Source organism: Brachyhypopomus gauderio, chromosome 4 (assembly GCF_052324685.1).
Source record: "Brachyhypopomus gauderio isolate BG-103 chromosome 4, BGAUD_0.2, whole genome shotgun sequence".
In the NCBI taxonomy this organism is placed as follows: Eukaryota; Metazoa; Chordata; class Actinopteri; order Gymnotiformes; family Hypopomidae; genus Brachyhypopomus; species Brachyhypopomus gauderio.
In genome coordinates, this window is record NC_135214.1 from 24,939,785 (window position 1) to 24,954,764 (window position 14,980).

The following is a 14,980-nucleotide window of genomic DNA, read 5'->3' on the forward strand; positions in this document are numbered from 1 at the left end:
CATACTCACGCATATGTACACACACGCACACACATACTCACGTATATGTACACGCAAACACATGTGTACAGACACACCCAAACACGTGCATTGATGCATTGCACCTTGTATCCAAATTGTGTGTATGTGTGTGTGTGTGTGTGTGTGTGTGTGTGTGTATGTGTGTGTATGTGTGTGTATGTGTGTGTATGTGTGTGTGTGTGTGTGTGTGTGTGTGTGTAGGAGTCCCGGGCGCGGTCCAGGAGTGTTAGTCGGAGGTCTCCTGCTGAGAGTTCTGTTGATGGTCCACTGTCTCGTCTGAGAAGCCGAAGTGCACATAGAGAGTACGGACGCCAGAGCTGGGTGAGACACACACTACGCACACTACACACACTAGCACAGTACACACACACACTACACACAATACACACACTAGCACAGTACACACACACACTACACACAATACACACACTAGCACAGTACACACACACTATACACCCTGCGACCACGGATTTGTGTTAACGGGCCGCCCAATGGAGGATGGGTTCCCTTTTGAGTCTTGGTCCTCCCAATGTTTCTTCCTAATCCCCACCATCTAGGGAGTTTTTCTTCGCCACTGTCGCCTTGCTCATTAGGGATCTGGACCCATAGTATTGTAAAGCTGTTTGTGACAACATGTGTTGTAAAAAGCACTATATAAATAAATTTGACTTGACTTGACAATACGCACACACACTACACACACTAGCACAGTACACACACACTATACACACAATACACACACACACACACACTACACACACTAGCACAGTACACACACACTATACACACAATACACACACTACGCACATTACACGCACATTTGCGTTGTGTGTCGATCGTTGACTGGGGGGGTTGGCGGCTGTGTGTGTCGCTACACACTACACACTCTATACACACTGTACAAATATAGTACACACACACACAATAAACACACACACGTACGCTATACACACACACACACACACACACACTATACACACACATGCAAGCAACATGCACGTTATACACACACACAGTATGCACGCACACGCACATGCATACACACACTCACACGCATGCATTATTCAGACACACACACACTATCCAGACACAGATACACACACACAGACATACACACATGCACAAGCGCGCACACACTCTATCCAGACACAGATACACACACACATACATTATTCAGATACACACACACACACACACACACACACACCATGCATTCCAGATATACACGCATACACATGTATGCATTATTCAGACACACACACACGTGTGTATACACACATGCATAAAACAATAGATCTGTGTGATTTAGCAGCTCAAAGCTCAAGATCAAACAAACATAACCAGAGTTTGACAACACACATGCACAATGAAACTCTTATGTAAGTGATCCTTTATGTTGTCACGTATAGGCGGAGTCTTCAGAGCGTGTGCATCTTTTGTGAGTGTAACACAGACACGTGGGTGTGTGAGTGTGTGTGTGTGTGTGTGTTTCTGTGTTCACCCCCAGAGGTTTTGTACAGGCTGGAGGAGGGACCCTAGCCTTCTGTGTGTTGATTGGCTGTAGTGTGAGTGTGAAGCCATACAGAGTGTGAGAGGGTGCTGTAGTTTTTTCTGAGTGTTGATTGGCTGTAGTGTGAGGTCATAGTGTGAGCTCATAGTGTGAGAGGGTGCTGTAGTTTTTTCTGAGTGTTGATTGGCTGTAGTGTGAGGTCATAGTGTGAGAGGGTGCTGTAGTTTTTTCTGTGTGTTGATTGGCTGTAGTGTGAGGTCATAGTGTGAGGGTGCTGTAGTTTTTTCTGTGTGTTGATTGGCTGTAGTGTGAGGTCATAGTGTGAGGGTGCTGTAGTTCTGGAGTGCTGGAACAGTGATGAGCCACACGCAGACACAGGGTCTGGGATTAGTGCTCAGCAGAAGCAGCTCTGAGCCGTTCGGGTGACGCATTACTCCGTGTTTCTGTGGTGGACGTGTTAGCTGCTCTGGCCGTTGGTGCTCCGACAGGGTGGAGGAGATGGAGGCATCGCTCCTCGTGTCAGTCCCACAGAACCTGTTTGTGTGGGAGGAGTGAGAATGTGGACTGGGTTGTGTTGAAAGCACTGAACTGAGTAATGTTGGAGTTATGCTCTCTTACACACACACACACACACACACACACACACACACACACACACACACACACACACACACACACACACACACGCGCGCGCGCAGCCACACATGCAGCTGTGCACACATGTACACATGTACATATCCATGCACATTCACACACATACACACATACATACACACACACACACACACACACACACACACATACACACACACACACTTCTCCTTAAGAGACACTTCCTGTTGAGATATTTCAGATCAGAACGATATGGGCCTCAGATGAATGGTATGTTTATTGTATTACTGGCGTGACCCACACCTGTAGACCATCAATGTGATCTGAGTGTACATTGTGTTTCTGCGTAAGAGAACAGATTTGCCGGGTTCCGGACGTACAGGTTTATCTGGTTCACGGCCACGTTTCTCTGTCCCTAGCTGAAATTAATGATTGATGCCGAGTGGTAAAAGTGTGAACCTTGTGTGAGGTGCTGTTAGAACTGCCTCTCCACTGAGAGGCCTGTGTGTGTGCGCGTGCTGTGTGTGTGGGGTGTCCGTGTGCATTCTTATACCATCAAGATTAAAGTTTAACACAGATTGGTGTGGATAAGCCACGCCCCTTTTTTCCAGGGCAGGCACTTAAGATTAAAGTCTTTTCACCCAGTGAGTTTATCTACATGTGGATTTCAACCAGACAGACAGTTCATGGGCACCAATGTGGCTCATACAACGTGTCTGTTGCCCTCTGCTGGACAAAGCTGGCAACTGCATTTCACTTGTGTGGCATGTGAGAGATGAATGCAATGGAGACAGGAATTAAAGGGCTTCATGTGACATTCCAGTGTCTGTTCAGTCCAGGACATGGGGACAGCAGGGAGGAGGATGACACGATAACCACCCTTACCTCAACGAGCACAACGCACAACAGACAAAATGCACAAATATATTCACGAGTCATCATCAGACTGTAGGGCTGTCAGGACGCTGACGCAGGACGGACAGATGGTCAGGACACAAAGGAGCGCTGTAGGAGAAAGTCACCCCTCACCTAAGCATCGAGGAACATGAATGTTAGATAGTCCAGATCTAAAAACTAACAGTCCCACACTGGGGCAGACCAAACCCAACCCCCCATACAAACGCAAGCTCTGTGTATTCATGTATAAATGATAAAAGGTGGTGTCGTCTGAGGTTTGTTCATGAACTAATCTGGTGGGTCCGATGAGACTTGTTCTTCCTCAAGCCCAGAGGTCACGTGACCCTGGGGCTCCGCCCTCCCTGCTGAGGCCCGAGCTCCTCCCCCCGCTTCTCACGCTGCTGTTGAGTCACCTTACTGTTAGAGTGGCTAAGGGAATGACCACAGTATGATACATCAGGTGGAAGTATTTGGACAGATCTTGCTTTGTTTTGTGTGTGTGTGTGTGTGTGTGTGTGTGTGTGTGTGTGTGTTTTATATGTGCTTGTGCGTGCGTGTGCGCGTGTGTGTGTGTTTTAATCAGTGAGTTTATAGCAGTTTTGCAGAGGTGCCTCTGTGGTCTCAGCACGGAAGTCTCCTATTTCTGTTCTCTCTCTCACATTTTCTATATGTCTCTCTCTCTCTAGCACTCTCTCTCTCTCTCTCTCTCTCTCACACACACACACACACACACACACACAGAGTTTCTCTTGCTGTCTGCGTCACCCTCACCCGTCTGTGGTCAGAAGCGTTGTGGGTCTGGAGGGAACAGAGCAGAAACACTGCAGCACTGCTGGGGGCTGCAGTGAGGAGTGTGAAGAGTGTGTGTGTGTGTGTGTGTGTGTGTGTGTGTGTGGTGCTGGGAGGGACTGAAATCCTGGACGGGGCCACAGCAGGACAGCCAGGGCACGAGGACGAGCGCACGGACACGGGGAACAACGCAAGTGAGATGTCCTGTTTCTACTGTCCATCCTGTTGTTGGCCTTTACAATGGATATGGGTAAATCGAACACTTTAATATCTTTCATACACACACACACACACACACACACACACACAAAAAAAAGATGAGTGTGTGAGAGAGAGGGACACACACACAGGAAGTACTGGTCTTGGTTCCAAAACACAAACTTGATTGTTGCTGAACAAACTCAGACTGGGGCCCAAACTGGAGGGGAGACGGGGGAGAGAGAGTCTGGGCTGCCCGGCCCGTGGGTGCAGGTGCAGGTGGAGACCAGGCTGTGCGTTTTGACTGGGCGTTATTAAGCAGGTGTAGGGTGAGGGAGTAGACACGGCTCATTCTGCACTGCAGGAGCATCTGGGTCATTAATGTTATTTAGTGTTTTGTGACGAACACATTCTGTTGTTGTGCTCGTTTTCACGTTAGGATAGAGTTGGGTTTATTTTAGGGTTAGGATAGGGTTGGGTTTATTTTAGGGTTAGGGTTGGGCAGGGTCTCTCTTCCATGTTTTTTTTTTTATTGATATGTCCTCACAGAACAGATGTCATTGTCATGGAAGGAGAAATAATTATGTGCTCTACCGCGAGCAGAATTGAAACTGTCCTGCAGAAGGGCGTGAAGGAAGTGTGTGTTTGCGCTTGAAGGGCTGGAAAGGGATCAGGACTGTAAAGATTGGAATTGAATGTGTGATGCTGATTTCAGATGTAAACACTCGCTGAAGAGAATGGAGTGTGTAGAATAAGGTCTGTAGAATAAGGTCTGTAGAATAAAGTCTGTAGCTCTACTTTCTTTGTTTCTGCTGGTGTGAGACAGTGTGGTTCCCGCCGGATGAAACGACGTAGTCGGTGCTAACAGCACCAAACTGGACAGGACCCGGGTCACCCTGACTCTTTTACGTTGTGTTTACAGCTGATGTGATGGAAAACATGGATGTGATACACTTACACCATGGACCCACTCAGTCAAGACCAGCAGGTGGCAGTGTTCACTGGGACTGTTAATGCTGGCAATGAGTTGCACTGAGCATGTGCGATTGGTTTCCAGGGTTACCGCCTGTTGTAACTGAAGCTGTTTGGGGAACGGGAACTGGGCCGGCTCAGGCCATGAGATCACCTGTGCTGTGGTTGCTGTGGTTACTGAAAAGAAGTCCCCTAACTGCGCAGGGGTGGTCCGTCTTCATGCCCGTGTCCTGTGTTCTGTAGGGTCAGTGTGTCACTGTGATAAGACCAGTATATCACCTCCACACTGGAACTACAGATGATGGTCACAACTATAGGCAAAAATGATCTCTCCGTGAAAACAGCATTTTGAGTGCTGGGGAAGTGCAGAGCATTCTGGGAGATGGTGTCCTGCTACTGCCTGAGACTCTTGGCATCCTGTGGGAGGATGTCACAGGAGAGATGCGTGTCATGGACTGGAGAAATGAGTCACCTTCCAGGCATTCATAACCCCAGTCATTACACTGTAAGTGCTAATCATGGTTGATGGTTCAAGACTCGATCATTTTTAGGCTGTGTGCTTTGTTTATCATCTACGTTGTGCCTTTGGGGGCTGTATAGTGTTTCAGACAGGAAGTACACTCCCTGTTTTCATTGCACTTCCTTTGTGGGTGTCGTGTTCTGTTTTCGTGACACGGGTTTGTTATGGGTGTCCTGTTGTCCTACACAACTCAGCAAGGTTTCCGATCAGAACTCCCAGGTCATGCTGTTTTGGGTCTTGGGGTCTTTTGTTTAGTACATTTCTGGAGTTATAAGGTCATTTCAATATAAGGTGAGATTTGTACTAAGATAAACACATGCTGAGCTGTATCGTGCATCCTGTCTGCAGTGCTGTGTGCTGCCTCCAGGGGTCGCCATCTGCCTGCATGTGTCTCTCTTCCTTGAGTTTTACAACACCGCTTCTGGTGTTTGTCCGGAGGAAATGGGATTTGTTCGTTCACCTTGACTATAACGCAGGCTAGGCTCCACAGGGTGGGGGGTCCTCTTAACGCGTCCTGGTCTGTGGACTGGCTCCCCCCAGTTGTCATGTAAAGGCTGTTTTGGGGACGAGGTCGGAACGTGAAGCCTCTGTGGCCGGGCCAGTGTGCTGCGGTAGAGGGATCACTAAACACACTCACACTGCTGTGATGTGGGGGCCACTAAACACACACACTGCTGTGATGTGGGTACCACTAAACACACTCACACTGCTGTGATGTGGGGGCCACTAAACACACACACTGCTGTGATGTGGGGGCCACTAAACACACACACTGCTGTGATGTGGGGACCACTAAACACACACACTGCTGTGATGTGGGGACCACTAAACACACTCACACTGCTGTGATGTGGGGACCACTAAACACACTCACACTGCTGTGATGTGGGGGCCACTAAACACACTCACACTGCTGTGATGTGGGGGCCACTAAACACACTCACACTGCTGTGATGTGGGGGCCACTAAACACACTCACACTGCTGTGATGTTGGGACCACTAAACACACTCACACTGCTGTGATGTTGGGACCAATAAACACACTCACACTGCTGTGATGTGAGGACCACTAAACACACTCACACTGCTGTGATGTGGGTACCACTAAACACACTCACACTGCTGTGATGTTGGGACCACTAAACACACTCACACTGCTGTGATGTGAGGACCACTAAACACACTCACACTGCTGTGATGTGGGTACCACTAAACACACTCACACTGCTGTGATGTGAGGACCACTAAACACACTCACACTGCTATGATGTGAGGACCACTAAACACACTCACACTGCTGTGATGTGGGTACCACTAAACACACTCACACTGCTGTGATGTGAGGACCACTAAACACACTCACACTGCTGTGATCTTCTGACAAGGCTTGCAGTGGGCTCCAGTATACATGCATCAAGCCTGCATGTATCCCCCCAATCACACACACACAAACCAAATGGCTTCATTAGTTGTTTTTGTCTGTACTGGTCTTTTTCTCCACTCTCTGTCTCTCTCAGCTTATCAACACCTTTCTACTCTCCTGTGCTGTGTTGCTTAACCCAATTATAACCCTCCCTAACACACACACACACACACACACACACACACACACACACACACACACACACACACACACACACACACACACACACACTCACACTGGCTGGAATAGCAGCAGTAGGGAGCACCGCAGTGTCGTATCACCCTCTCATGTCCTCTCCCTTACTCACGCAAATCACAGGTTCCCCAATCTTCCCCTCTCTCTCCCTCTCTCTCCCTCCCTCCTTCTTTCTCCCTCTGCCTCTCTCCCACTCCCTCCCTCTCTTCCTCTCTCTCCCTCCCTCCTTCTTTCTCCCTCTGCCTCTCTCCCACTCTCTTCCTCTCTCTCCCTCCCTCCTTCTTTCTCTCTCTCTCTCTCTCCCTCCCTCTCTCTCCTCTTTCTCTCTCTCTCCCACTCCCTCCCTCTCTCTTCCTCTCTCTCCCTCCCTCCTTCTTTCTCCCTCTGCCTCTCTCTCTCTCTCTCCCTCCCTCTCTCTCCTCTTTCTCTCTCTCTCCCCCTCCCTCCCCATGGGCATGCTGTCCCCTCCCTCTCCCTCTCTCATTCTCTACCTCTGTCCTGCCTACATTCTCCGCCTGGTTTCGTATTCCTCTTCTGTGTAGGAAGCCGACCTACCAGTACCTGCAGGGACTCTGAGCAGGAGCCTGAGAGAGCGACAGGGCGAGAGAGCGACAGGGCGAGAGAGCGACAGGGCGAGAGAGCGACAGGGCGATCGTGGCCCTGAAGGACAGGCTTTCGTCTTTTGGACCTTGACTCCTCTCTGTCTGCTTGCTGAGGATTTAATGGGGACGTCCTGCTGAGTTTTCCCACTGTGGCTGTGTGTGTGTGTGTGTGTGTGTGTGTGTGTGTGTGTTGTGTGAGTGTGTTTCCTGCAGAGCGGGACAGGAAGGAGCACGGTGTGTTTTAGACTTGAGTGTATTAACACTCTGACTGCACTAAAAGCTTTTCATGTCTTGCAGTTTTGAGGCGTGTCTGGTTGAGTGTGTGTGCGAGTGTGCGTGTGTGTGAGAGGGAGAGAGAGAGAGAGAGAGAGAGGGAGGACTGATTTAAGTGTCAGGAGTTTGATTGTTCTGACAGCTCAGCTGGCGAGTGTTTGCTCTAAAACAAACAGAGTGAGCAGGTGGGGCTCCGTGCTGGTGAACCTGTTCTGGGGCGCTACGCACCAGCCGGGCCAACTCCTCCTCTTCTACTGGGACGTGTGCTGGGAGCGGGCGCACGCACTTCTGTCGTGCAGCTGCGTAGGACGGCAGCGGTGTGGAGCCAGGGCTTCTGTCTTGCTGTGGTGCTCTGTGCGGGGGTGAGCTGATCTGGGACCTGCTGATCTGGGACCTGCTGACCTGAAGGACCTGTTGCTCTGGGGTTCTGCTGCTCTGGGACCTGCGTCTCTCTCGGGCGTTCAGGGCCGCACTGTGCTGTACCGAGTCTTGATCAGCCGGCTCTTTCTGTGGCTGAAGGATTACACCGTGTCACACTGCGGAAGCAAAGATCGGCTGGCACCCGCAGGAGGAAGAGGAGGAGGAGGAAGAGGAGACGTCCCTGAGAGGGCATCTCTGCCTGCCTGGCCTCCAGTGACTTTGACCTTCGTGTGACCATGGACTCTAGCGTCTTGAGGTAAACAAGCAGCGTGAACAAACTTGCTGCAGGAGTAAGAGAGGCGTTGTCCAGCAGGGGGCCCCCTCACTCAGATGGATTACCTGGGTGATAAGCTGTCGGTGGCCCAGGCCCAGGTGTCGGGATGGGTGGGGTCCGTACGGCGGTCCCTCCAGGGGGCCCTGAACTTTGTATCCAACAGCGTGGACAGAGCAGGAGGAGGAGGAGGAGGAACAGGAGAAGAAGGAGAGGAGGGAGGGGCCTTCAAAAGGACCTCCTCCTTACGCCTGCTGGCCAACCGTAGTCGAGAATCCTTCCGCAGTTTCAGTCTGCGCAGTCAACAGCGGCTGTCGCTACGCAGACGGACCACGCCCACCTCGCCAGCTACGCCCAGCACACCGTCTTCTGTAAGGCAGACCACGCCCTCTACAGCAGACCACGCCCTCTGAGACAGGAGCTCATGCATGTAATACTGTCTGCTTCTGCTAGTCTGTCTGTCTGACGGCTGCCTACCTACAGCTACTGCGCCCTTCCTGCACTAGTGCTCTAGAGTTACTGCGCCCTTACTGCACTAGTTACTGCACCCTTCCTGCACTAGTGCACTAGTTACTGCATCCTTCCTGCACTAGTGCACTAGTTACTGCACCCTTCCTGCACTAGTTACTGCACCCTTCCTGCACTAGTTACTGCATCCTTCCTGCACTAGTGCACTAGTTACTGCACCCTTCCTGCACTAGTGCACTAGAGTTACTGCGCCCTTCCAGAGTCCTGGAGATGCTTTGAATTCTGCAGTACCTCTCTCTGTCTCTCTCTCACTCACTCACTCTCTCCCTGACACACACACTCTCACTCACTCACTCACTCACTCACTCTCTCCCTGACACACACACACACACACACACACACACACACACACACACACACACACACACACACACACACACACACACACACTCTCTCTCTCTCACTGACTCACTCACTCTCTCCCTGACACACACACACACACACACACACTCTCTCTCTCACTCACTCTCTCCCTGACACAAACTCTCTCTCTTTCTCTCCCTCTGCTTTCTTTGGCACCTTTTTTTTCTCATTTTTTTTAATCTTTTAATCTCTTCTGTTTTGTTGCCATGTTAGAACAGCATGTGGAGTTTGTCTCAACACGTATGATGTTCACATGTCTCCTCCTGTTCCAGCCTTCCGTGTTTCATGAGGTCCCCCTTGTCTGACGAACACCAGCCCGGTTAGCCAAGCCGTTCCTGAGGATCAGGTGTGAAGGTTTCAGTCAGGTTTGCCATCCCAGTCCTGGGGCTGCTTCAGCCTGGTTTGCGCTCTGACCCACTAGCATGCCTGATTATCAGTGCACTGATTACCAACCAGAGCTGGAGCCCAGAAAAATCCTGGACTGTCTGACGAGCTCCAGGACCGGGCTGAGAAACACTGTTGTAAACCGCCATTCAGACATAAGCGGGACAGTTGTGTATGTGGGCAGAATGTTCCGCTGCCCTTTGGGTGGGCGGAGGTAAAGGGTAGTTGCTAGGTTAGATGTGATGTCAGCTCGGTGCACATAGTGTTTGACCTGTGTAGCTGTAGGGAGTGAGGGAGCAATCAGGCAGGATTACAGGATTCAAGAGCAGCAGAGCATGATGGGATTGAGGAGGACATTTCAGATGATGTAGATTGTAGAACTGCAGGATCAAATGATAACTCCCCTTTTGAGTTCTGTCTCTCGCTCTCTCTCTCTCTGTCTCACCCCCCACCACTCTCACTCCACACACACACACACACACACACACCCCACACACACCACACACACACCACACACACACACACACACGCGCGCACACACGCGCGCACACACGCGCGCACACACACGCGCACACACACACACACACACACACATATACACACACACACACACACACACAGTCCTGCACCTGCTGTTTAGCTTTATTAACATACTATGTTCATTTACAGTATTGCTGAAGCATATTAAATAACATGAATGAATCTGTAGAATCTGACGGGAGCCAGGAGTGTGTGAGCGCGCGTGTGTCTGTGTCTGTGCATGTGTCGGGGTGTGTGTGTGTTGGTGTGTTAGAATGCTCCATGACATTCTAATGATCATTTGCTAATAAAAACAATTCTGCATTTCTGTTTAATTCAGGCCTTGTTTGAATATAATTGCAGTTGTAAGTGAAACTCTAATCATAGGTGGGGCTGTATTCTTTAGTCAATGTTTGGAATAATTTTCACACCAGAGGTCCTGTGGATTTCTCATTGAGATGTTTACTCATTAAAGCCTCTGGTGTTGATGTGTTGTTCTCTGGGAGTTTCCAGCTGAGTGTCACTTTCTTTGACAGTGCGTCGTGTTTTGAATAGTTGTGATGTCTGACGTGTGACGCAGCTCTGTAAGATTAATGATCCATTTTTAGACTTTAACTTGTCTTGCATTCACTGCAATTCAAATATAGTTTATAGTTTGGCATAAAAGTAAATGGTCATCTGTTAATATCCACCACAAGGTGCTAACAGTCTTTTAGCCCAAGAAATTGAATGTTGGTGCATTCTACTATATAGTATGTAAAAAAAATGAAAAGAATGCAAGATTGGCAAAGTAAATGAGCAGAGTAGGTGTGTGTGTGTGTGTGTGTATATGTGTGTGTGTATGTGTGTACACTCTCGTTGTAGACAACACTGATTTCTTGTATCTGCAGGTGTGGATGGCCAGGGTGTGTTCACTGGAGCTCAGTGTGGTGCTACCGTACCCTCGTGTGTTTGCGTGATGGATGTTCGCGTTCCAGCATTAATGGTGTTTGTGCCACTGGTGGAGATGGTCACTCTCCCTCGTCTCTGTGTTTAGGTGGGTGGGGTTTGGAGTTGGTAGGAGCTGCGGTCCTGCATGCTTTCACCTGCACACGTCTCCACCCACGTCTCCACCCATATCTTTGTGTGCCTGGAGTCAGAGACTCCTGTAAGACGCAGCCTACACGAACCTGTTGGACTTGATGACACTCCTGGTGTAGCCGTGTGCAGGGGGCTGTAGTGGCGTCTGCTTCAGCTGTGGAGGGACGGCCCAGTGTGGGTATGGAGATACATCGCTGCTCTTATAAACACATGTCAAGAGGTCTAACAGGACGGCAGTTAAAGATGTCCACCATGACTGCCAGCTTTGTCCGTGTGTGTGTGTGCGTGTGTGTGTGTGTGCCCGCGCATCATCCCAGATGAGGACTACAGGAGCCATCCCATGTAACTGTGGTTACAGAGACGGATGGGGGTTTTCACATTCACTAATGCAGAGAGCAATCCCTCTGCTGTCCTAGCAACAGTCTGACCCTCAGAGGAGCTTCCTGGCGTGCGGAGTGGTTCTCTCTCTCTCTCTCTCTCTCTCTCTCTCTCTCCCTCCCTCCCTCCCTCTTTCTCCCTCTCTCTCCTTCAGTCTTCCATCCGTTTATTGTTCCTGTGCTTCCTCTAACCCTTCCTGGAGAAAGAGGGGAAGAGGAGAGGTAGAAGTAATCTCTCCTCCTCCACCCCACCCAGCCACTGGAGCTGTCCTGTTAGAGATGTCCTGTAGGAGCTGTCCTGTTGGACTGTCCTGTTGAAGCTGTCCTGTCCTCTGTGGTTGTCTACATTCACTTTGGGCAAGAACTGCCTGCCTGCTTCCTGTTCACCACTCCCTGAGTGTGTGTCAGTGTGTGTGTGCGTGTGTGTGTGTGTCAGTGTGTGTGTGTGAGAACTTCTCAGGAATTGGAGCAGCTCCCCCAAGCCCCACTCTGTGGAAATAAGGTGTGTGTGTTGAGTTTCTTGCTCTCGGTCTGCCTTCTGGGCACATGCCCAACACATCAGTCGTTATACAAGACTCTCCACCCAACCATGTCCTGGATTCCTGAACAGAGGGTTGTACAAGACATCTGTGTGCTAGTCTCCCTGCTTACGACTGCCGTCTCACTGTCGTCTCGCTGCTGTACCACTGCTGTCTCCCTCTCATCTCCCTCTTGTCTCCCTCTCGTCTCCCTGGACACTTCCTGGTCACTTGTTTCATTCCATCATTGCAGTGCTACACCTGCAGGTGTGGACTACACCAGTCTGTCCCGGCGTCCTGCTTTCCTGGCTCTTGTCCCATATTGGGACGCTGTTGCAGGCCCTACACACACACACACACACACACACACACACACACTCACACTCACACACACTGTCTGGCTCTGCTGCAGTGCTCAACACCAACGCACATGCAGCCAGGGTCACCGTAGCCAATCGGCTGTGAGGAATGGTCACATTAGCCAATCGGCTGTGAGGAATGGTCACATTAGCCAATCGGCTGTGAGGAATGGTCACATTAGCCAGTGGGCTGTGTGGTTGAAGGCGGGTTTAAGGACTGCTGTTTTAGTGCTGTTCTCAGGTACACTTCATTTGACCATTGTTCATTATTCTAATACACACACACACACACACACACACACACACACACACACACACACACACACAGTGTGGACCAGATCTGCTTTACCTACGTGTTAAAGTCAGAAATTATGAATGACTATCCTGCACTGTTCTTAACATTTGTGTACACACACACACACACACACACACACACACACACACACACACATTCATTGCCCTTCCAGTCTCTCACGTATTACTTTTTCATGTCACTCATCTGTATGCGTGCGTACATGTGTATGTGCAAAAATGTGTGGGTGTGTGTAGGTTTAAGGTTGCATATATCAGTGTATGTGTGCGCACCTTCGTGTGTGTGTGTGTGTGTGTGTGTGTGTGTGTGTGATCACTGTCCTGTATTTCTCCTCATTAACACAGAAATGGTTGAATGCACATGCCATCTCAGCCCTACACACACACACACACACACACACACACACACACACACACACACACAGGCATTCAGAATAATAGCCTAGTGTTTGCTGCTGTTCATAGATCGTAGCTGTTCAGCCTCACGTAGATGCCAGTGTGGGTCAGACACCTGGCATGAGTGTGAGAATTCAGATGCGAGTGTGAGCTACGCAGTGTGGCCAGCCCAGCGCAGTGCGGGTAGAAGTCTCTACATAGTGCATCTCTCAGCATGGAGACACACACACACACACACACACACACACACACTTACAAGGACTCTCCCTCTCTGGTTGGTGCTGGTTCTGTCCTGCTGCTGCCGTGATGTCACACAAAGCGATAGCAGTTTAGCAGCATGTGCTAAATGTTGTGGCTGAGCCATGGAGCTCCACCTAGTGGCAGCTTTTAGTGCCACACTGTTGGTATGTTGTGTTATGGTACGTCATCGTGCATTCTGGGGGACATGGTGTCTGTCTTTAAAATGACTTGGTCATTTCTCTCTGTCTGTCTGTCCAGGAGCAGGTGAAAGAGACAGTAAGTGGCCAGGATGAGGCAAGAGACACAGATACACTCGTCCAGGAGACAGACAGTCAGTATGGGACATGGGACACAGGACTACACACGGATGACAGGTACACACACACACACACACACACACACATACACACACACACACACACAGAGGAGACAGGAGTATGCACAGGTGAAAGATAACACCCCATCATGGCACTATAATAAGGCACTGTGGCACCAGTGAGTTTAAATGTTTTAGCATCTTTACTGCAGCAAAATGCAAATAGACCTCATTTAAATTAGCTCCCATTTTAGCATGACTTTGCTATGCAAATGTTAATCTAAAAGCATCTTAAAGCTCAGTCCAGAAGACAAAGATTCCTCACTTCCCAAACCACACACCACCACTGTATGGCCAGTCACAGAATATGCATGTGTACACACACACACACACACACACACACACACACACACTCCTATCAGTAATAAAAGGAAAAGATAGCAGCAGGATTGTGCTGATTCACTTCCAAGTCAGGATCATTAGGCATGTTTACACAGCACCCTTCACACAACTGCCGGACGGTTCACACAACACAAAAGGGCTTTGGCAAGAAATAGAGAATAAATAAAATTGGAATTGAAATATTTAAAAAAAGAATTTAAAGATATAGAGATTCAGAGAAAAAAACTCTGAATCTCTATATATAAATAAAACAATAATTTAAAAAAAAGTAATTTAATACATTTTAAAAATAAAATGTATACAAAATATGGCATTTATATATTTTATATAACATAATACAATAACAAGCTGCACTGAGATCGAGCAGTAGCAGAGCTGAACTCTGGATCTAGAGTTAGAGGTCAGGGGTCAGGGTGTGTTCAAACATGTTCACTGTGATATAAACCCACGTAGGAGATTAGATGGGTGTGTAAGTGATCAGA

At 49.3% G+C, this 14,980-nt stretch overlaps 1 protein-coding gene across 2 annotated transcripts in view; it reads left to right on the plus strand.

Moving 5' to 3' along the window:
* LOC143512666 (uncharacterized) overlaps positions 1-14,980 on the plus strand; it is a 36,889-nt gene that overhangs the window by 16,614 nt on the left and 5,295 nt on the right. For both annotated transcript variants that reach the window (XM_077003249.1, XM_077003250.1), the window contains exons 6-7: positions 223-342; positions 14,039-14,154. In XM_077003249.1, the coding sequence (XP_076859364.1) occupies positions 223-342; positions 14,039-14,154 (236 nt within the window). The remainder of the gene's footprint in view (positions 1-222; positions 343-14,038; positions 14,155-14,980) is intronic.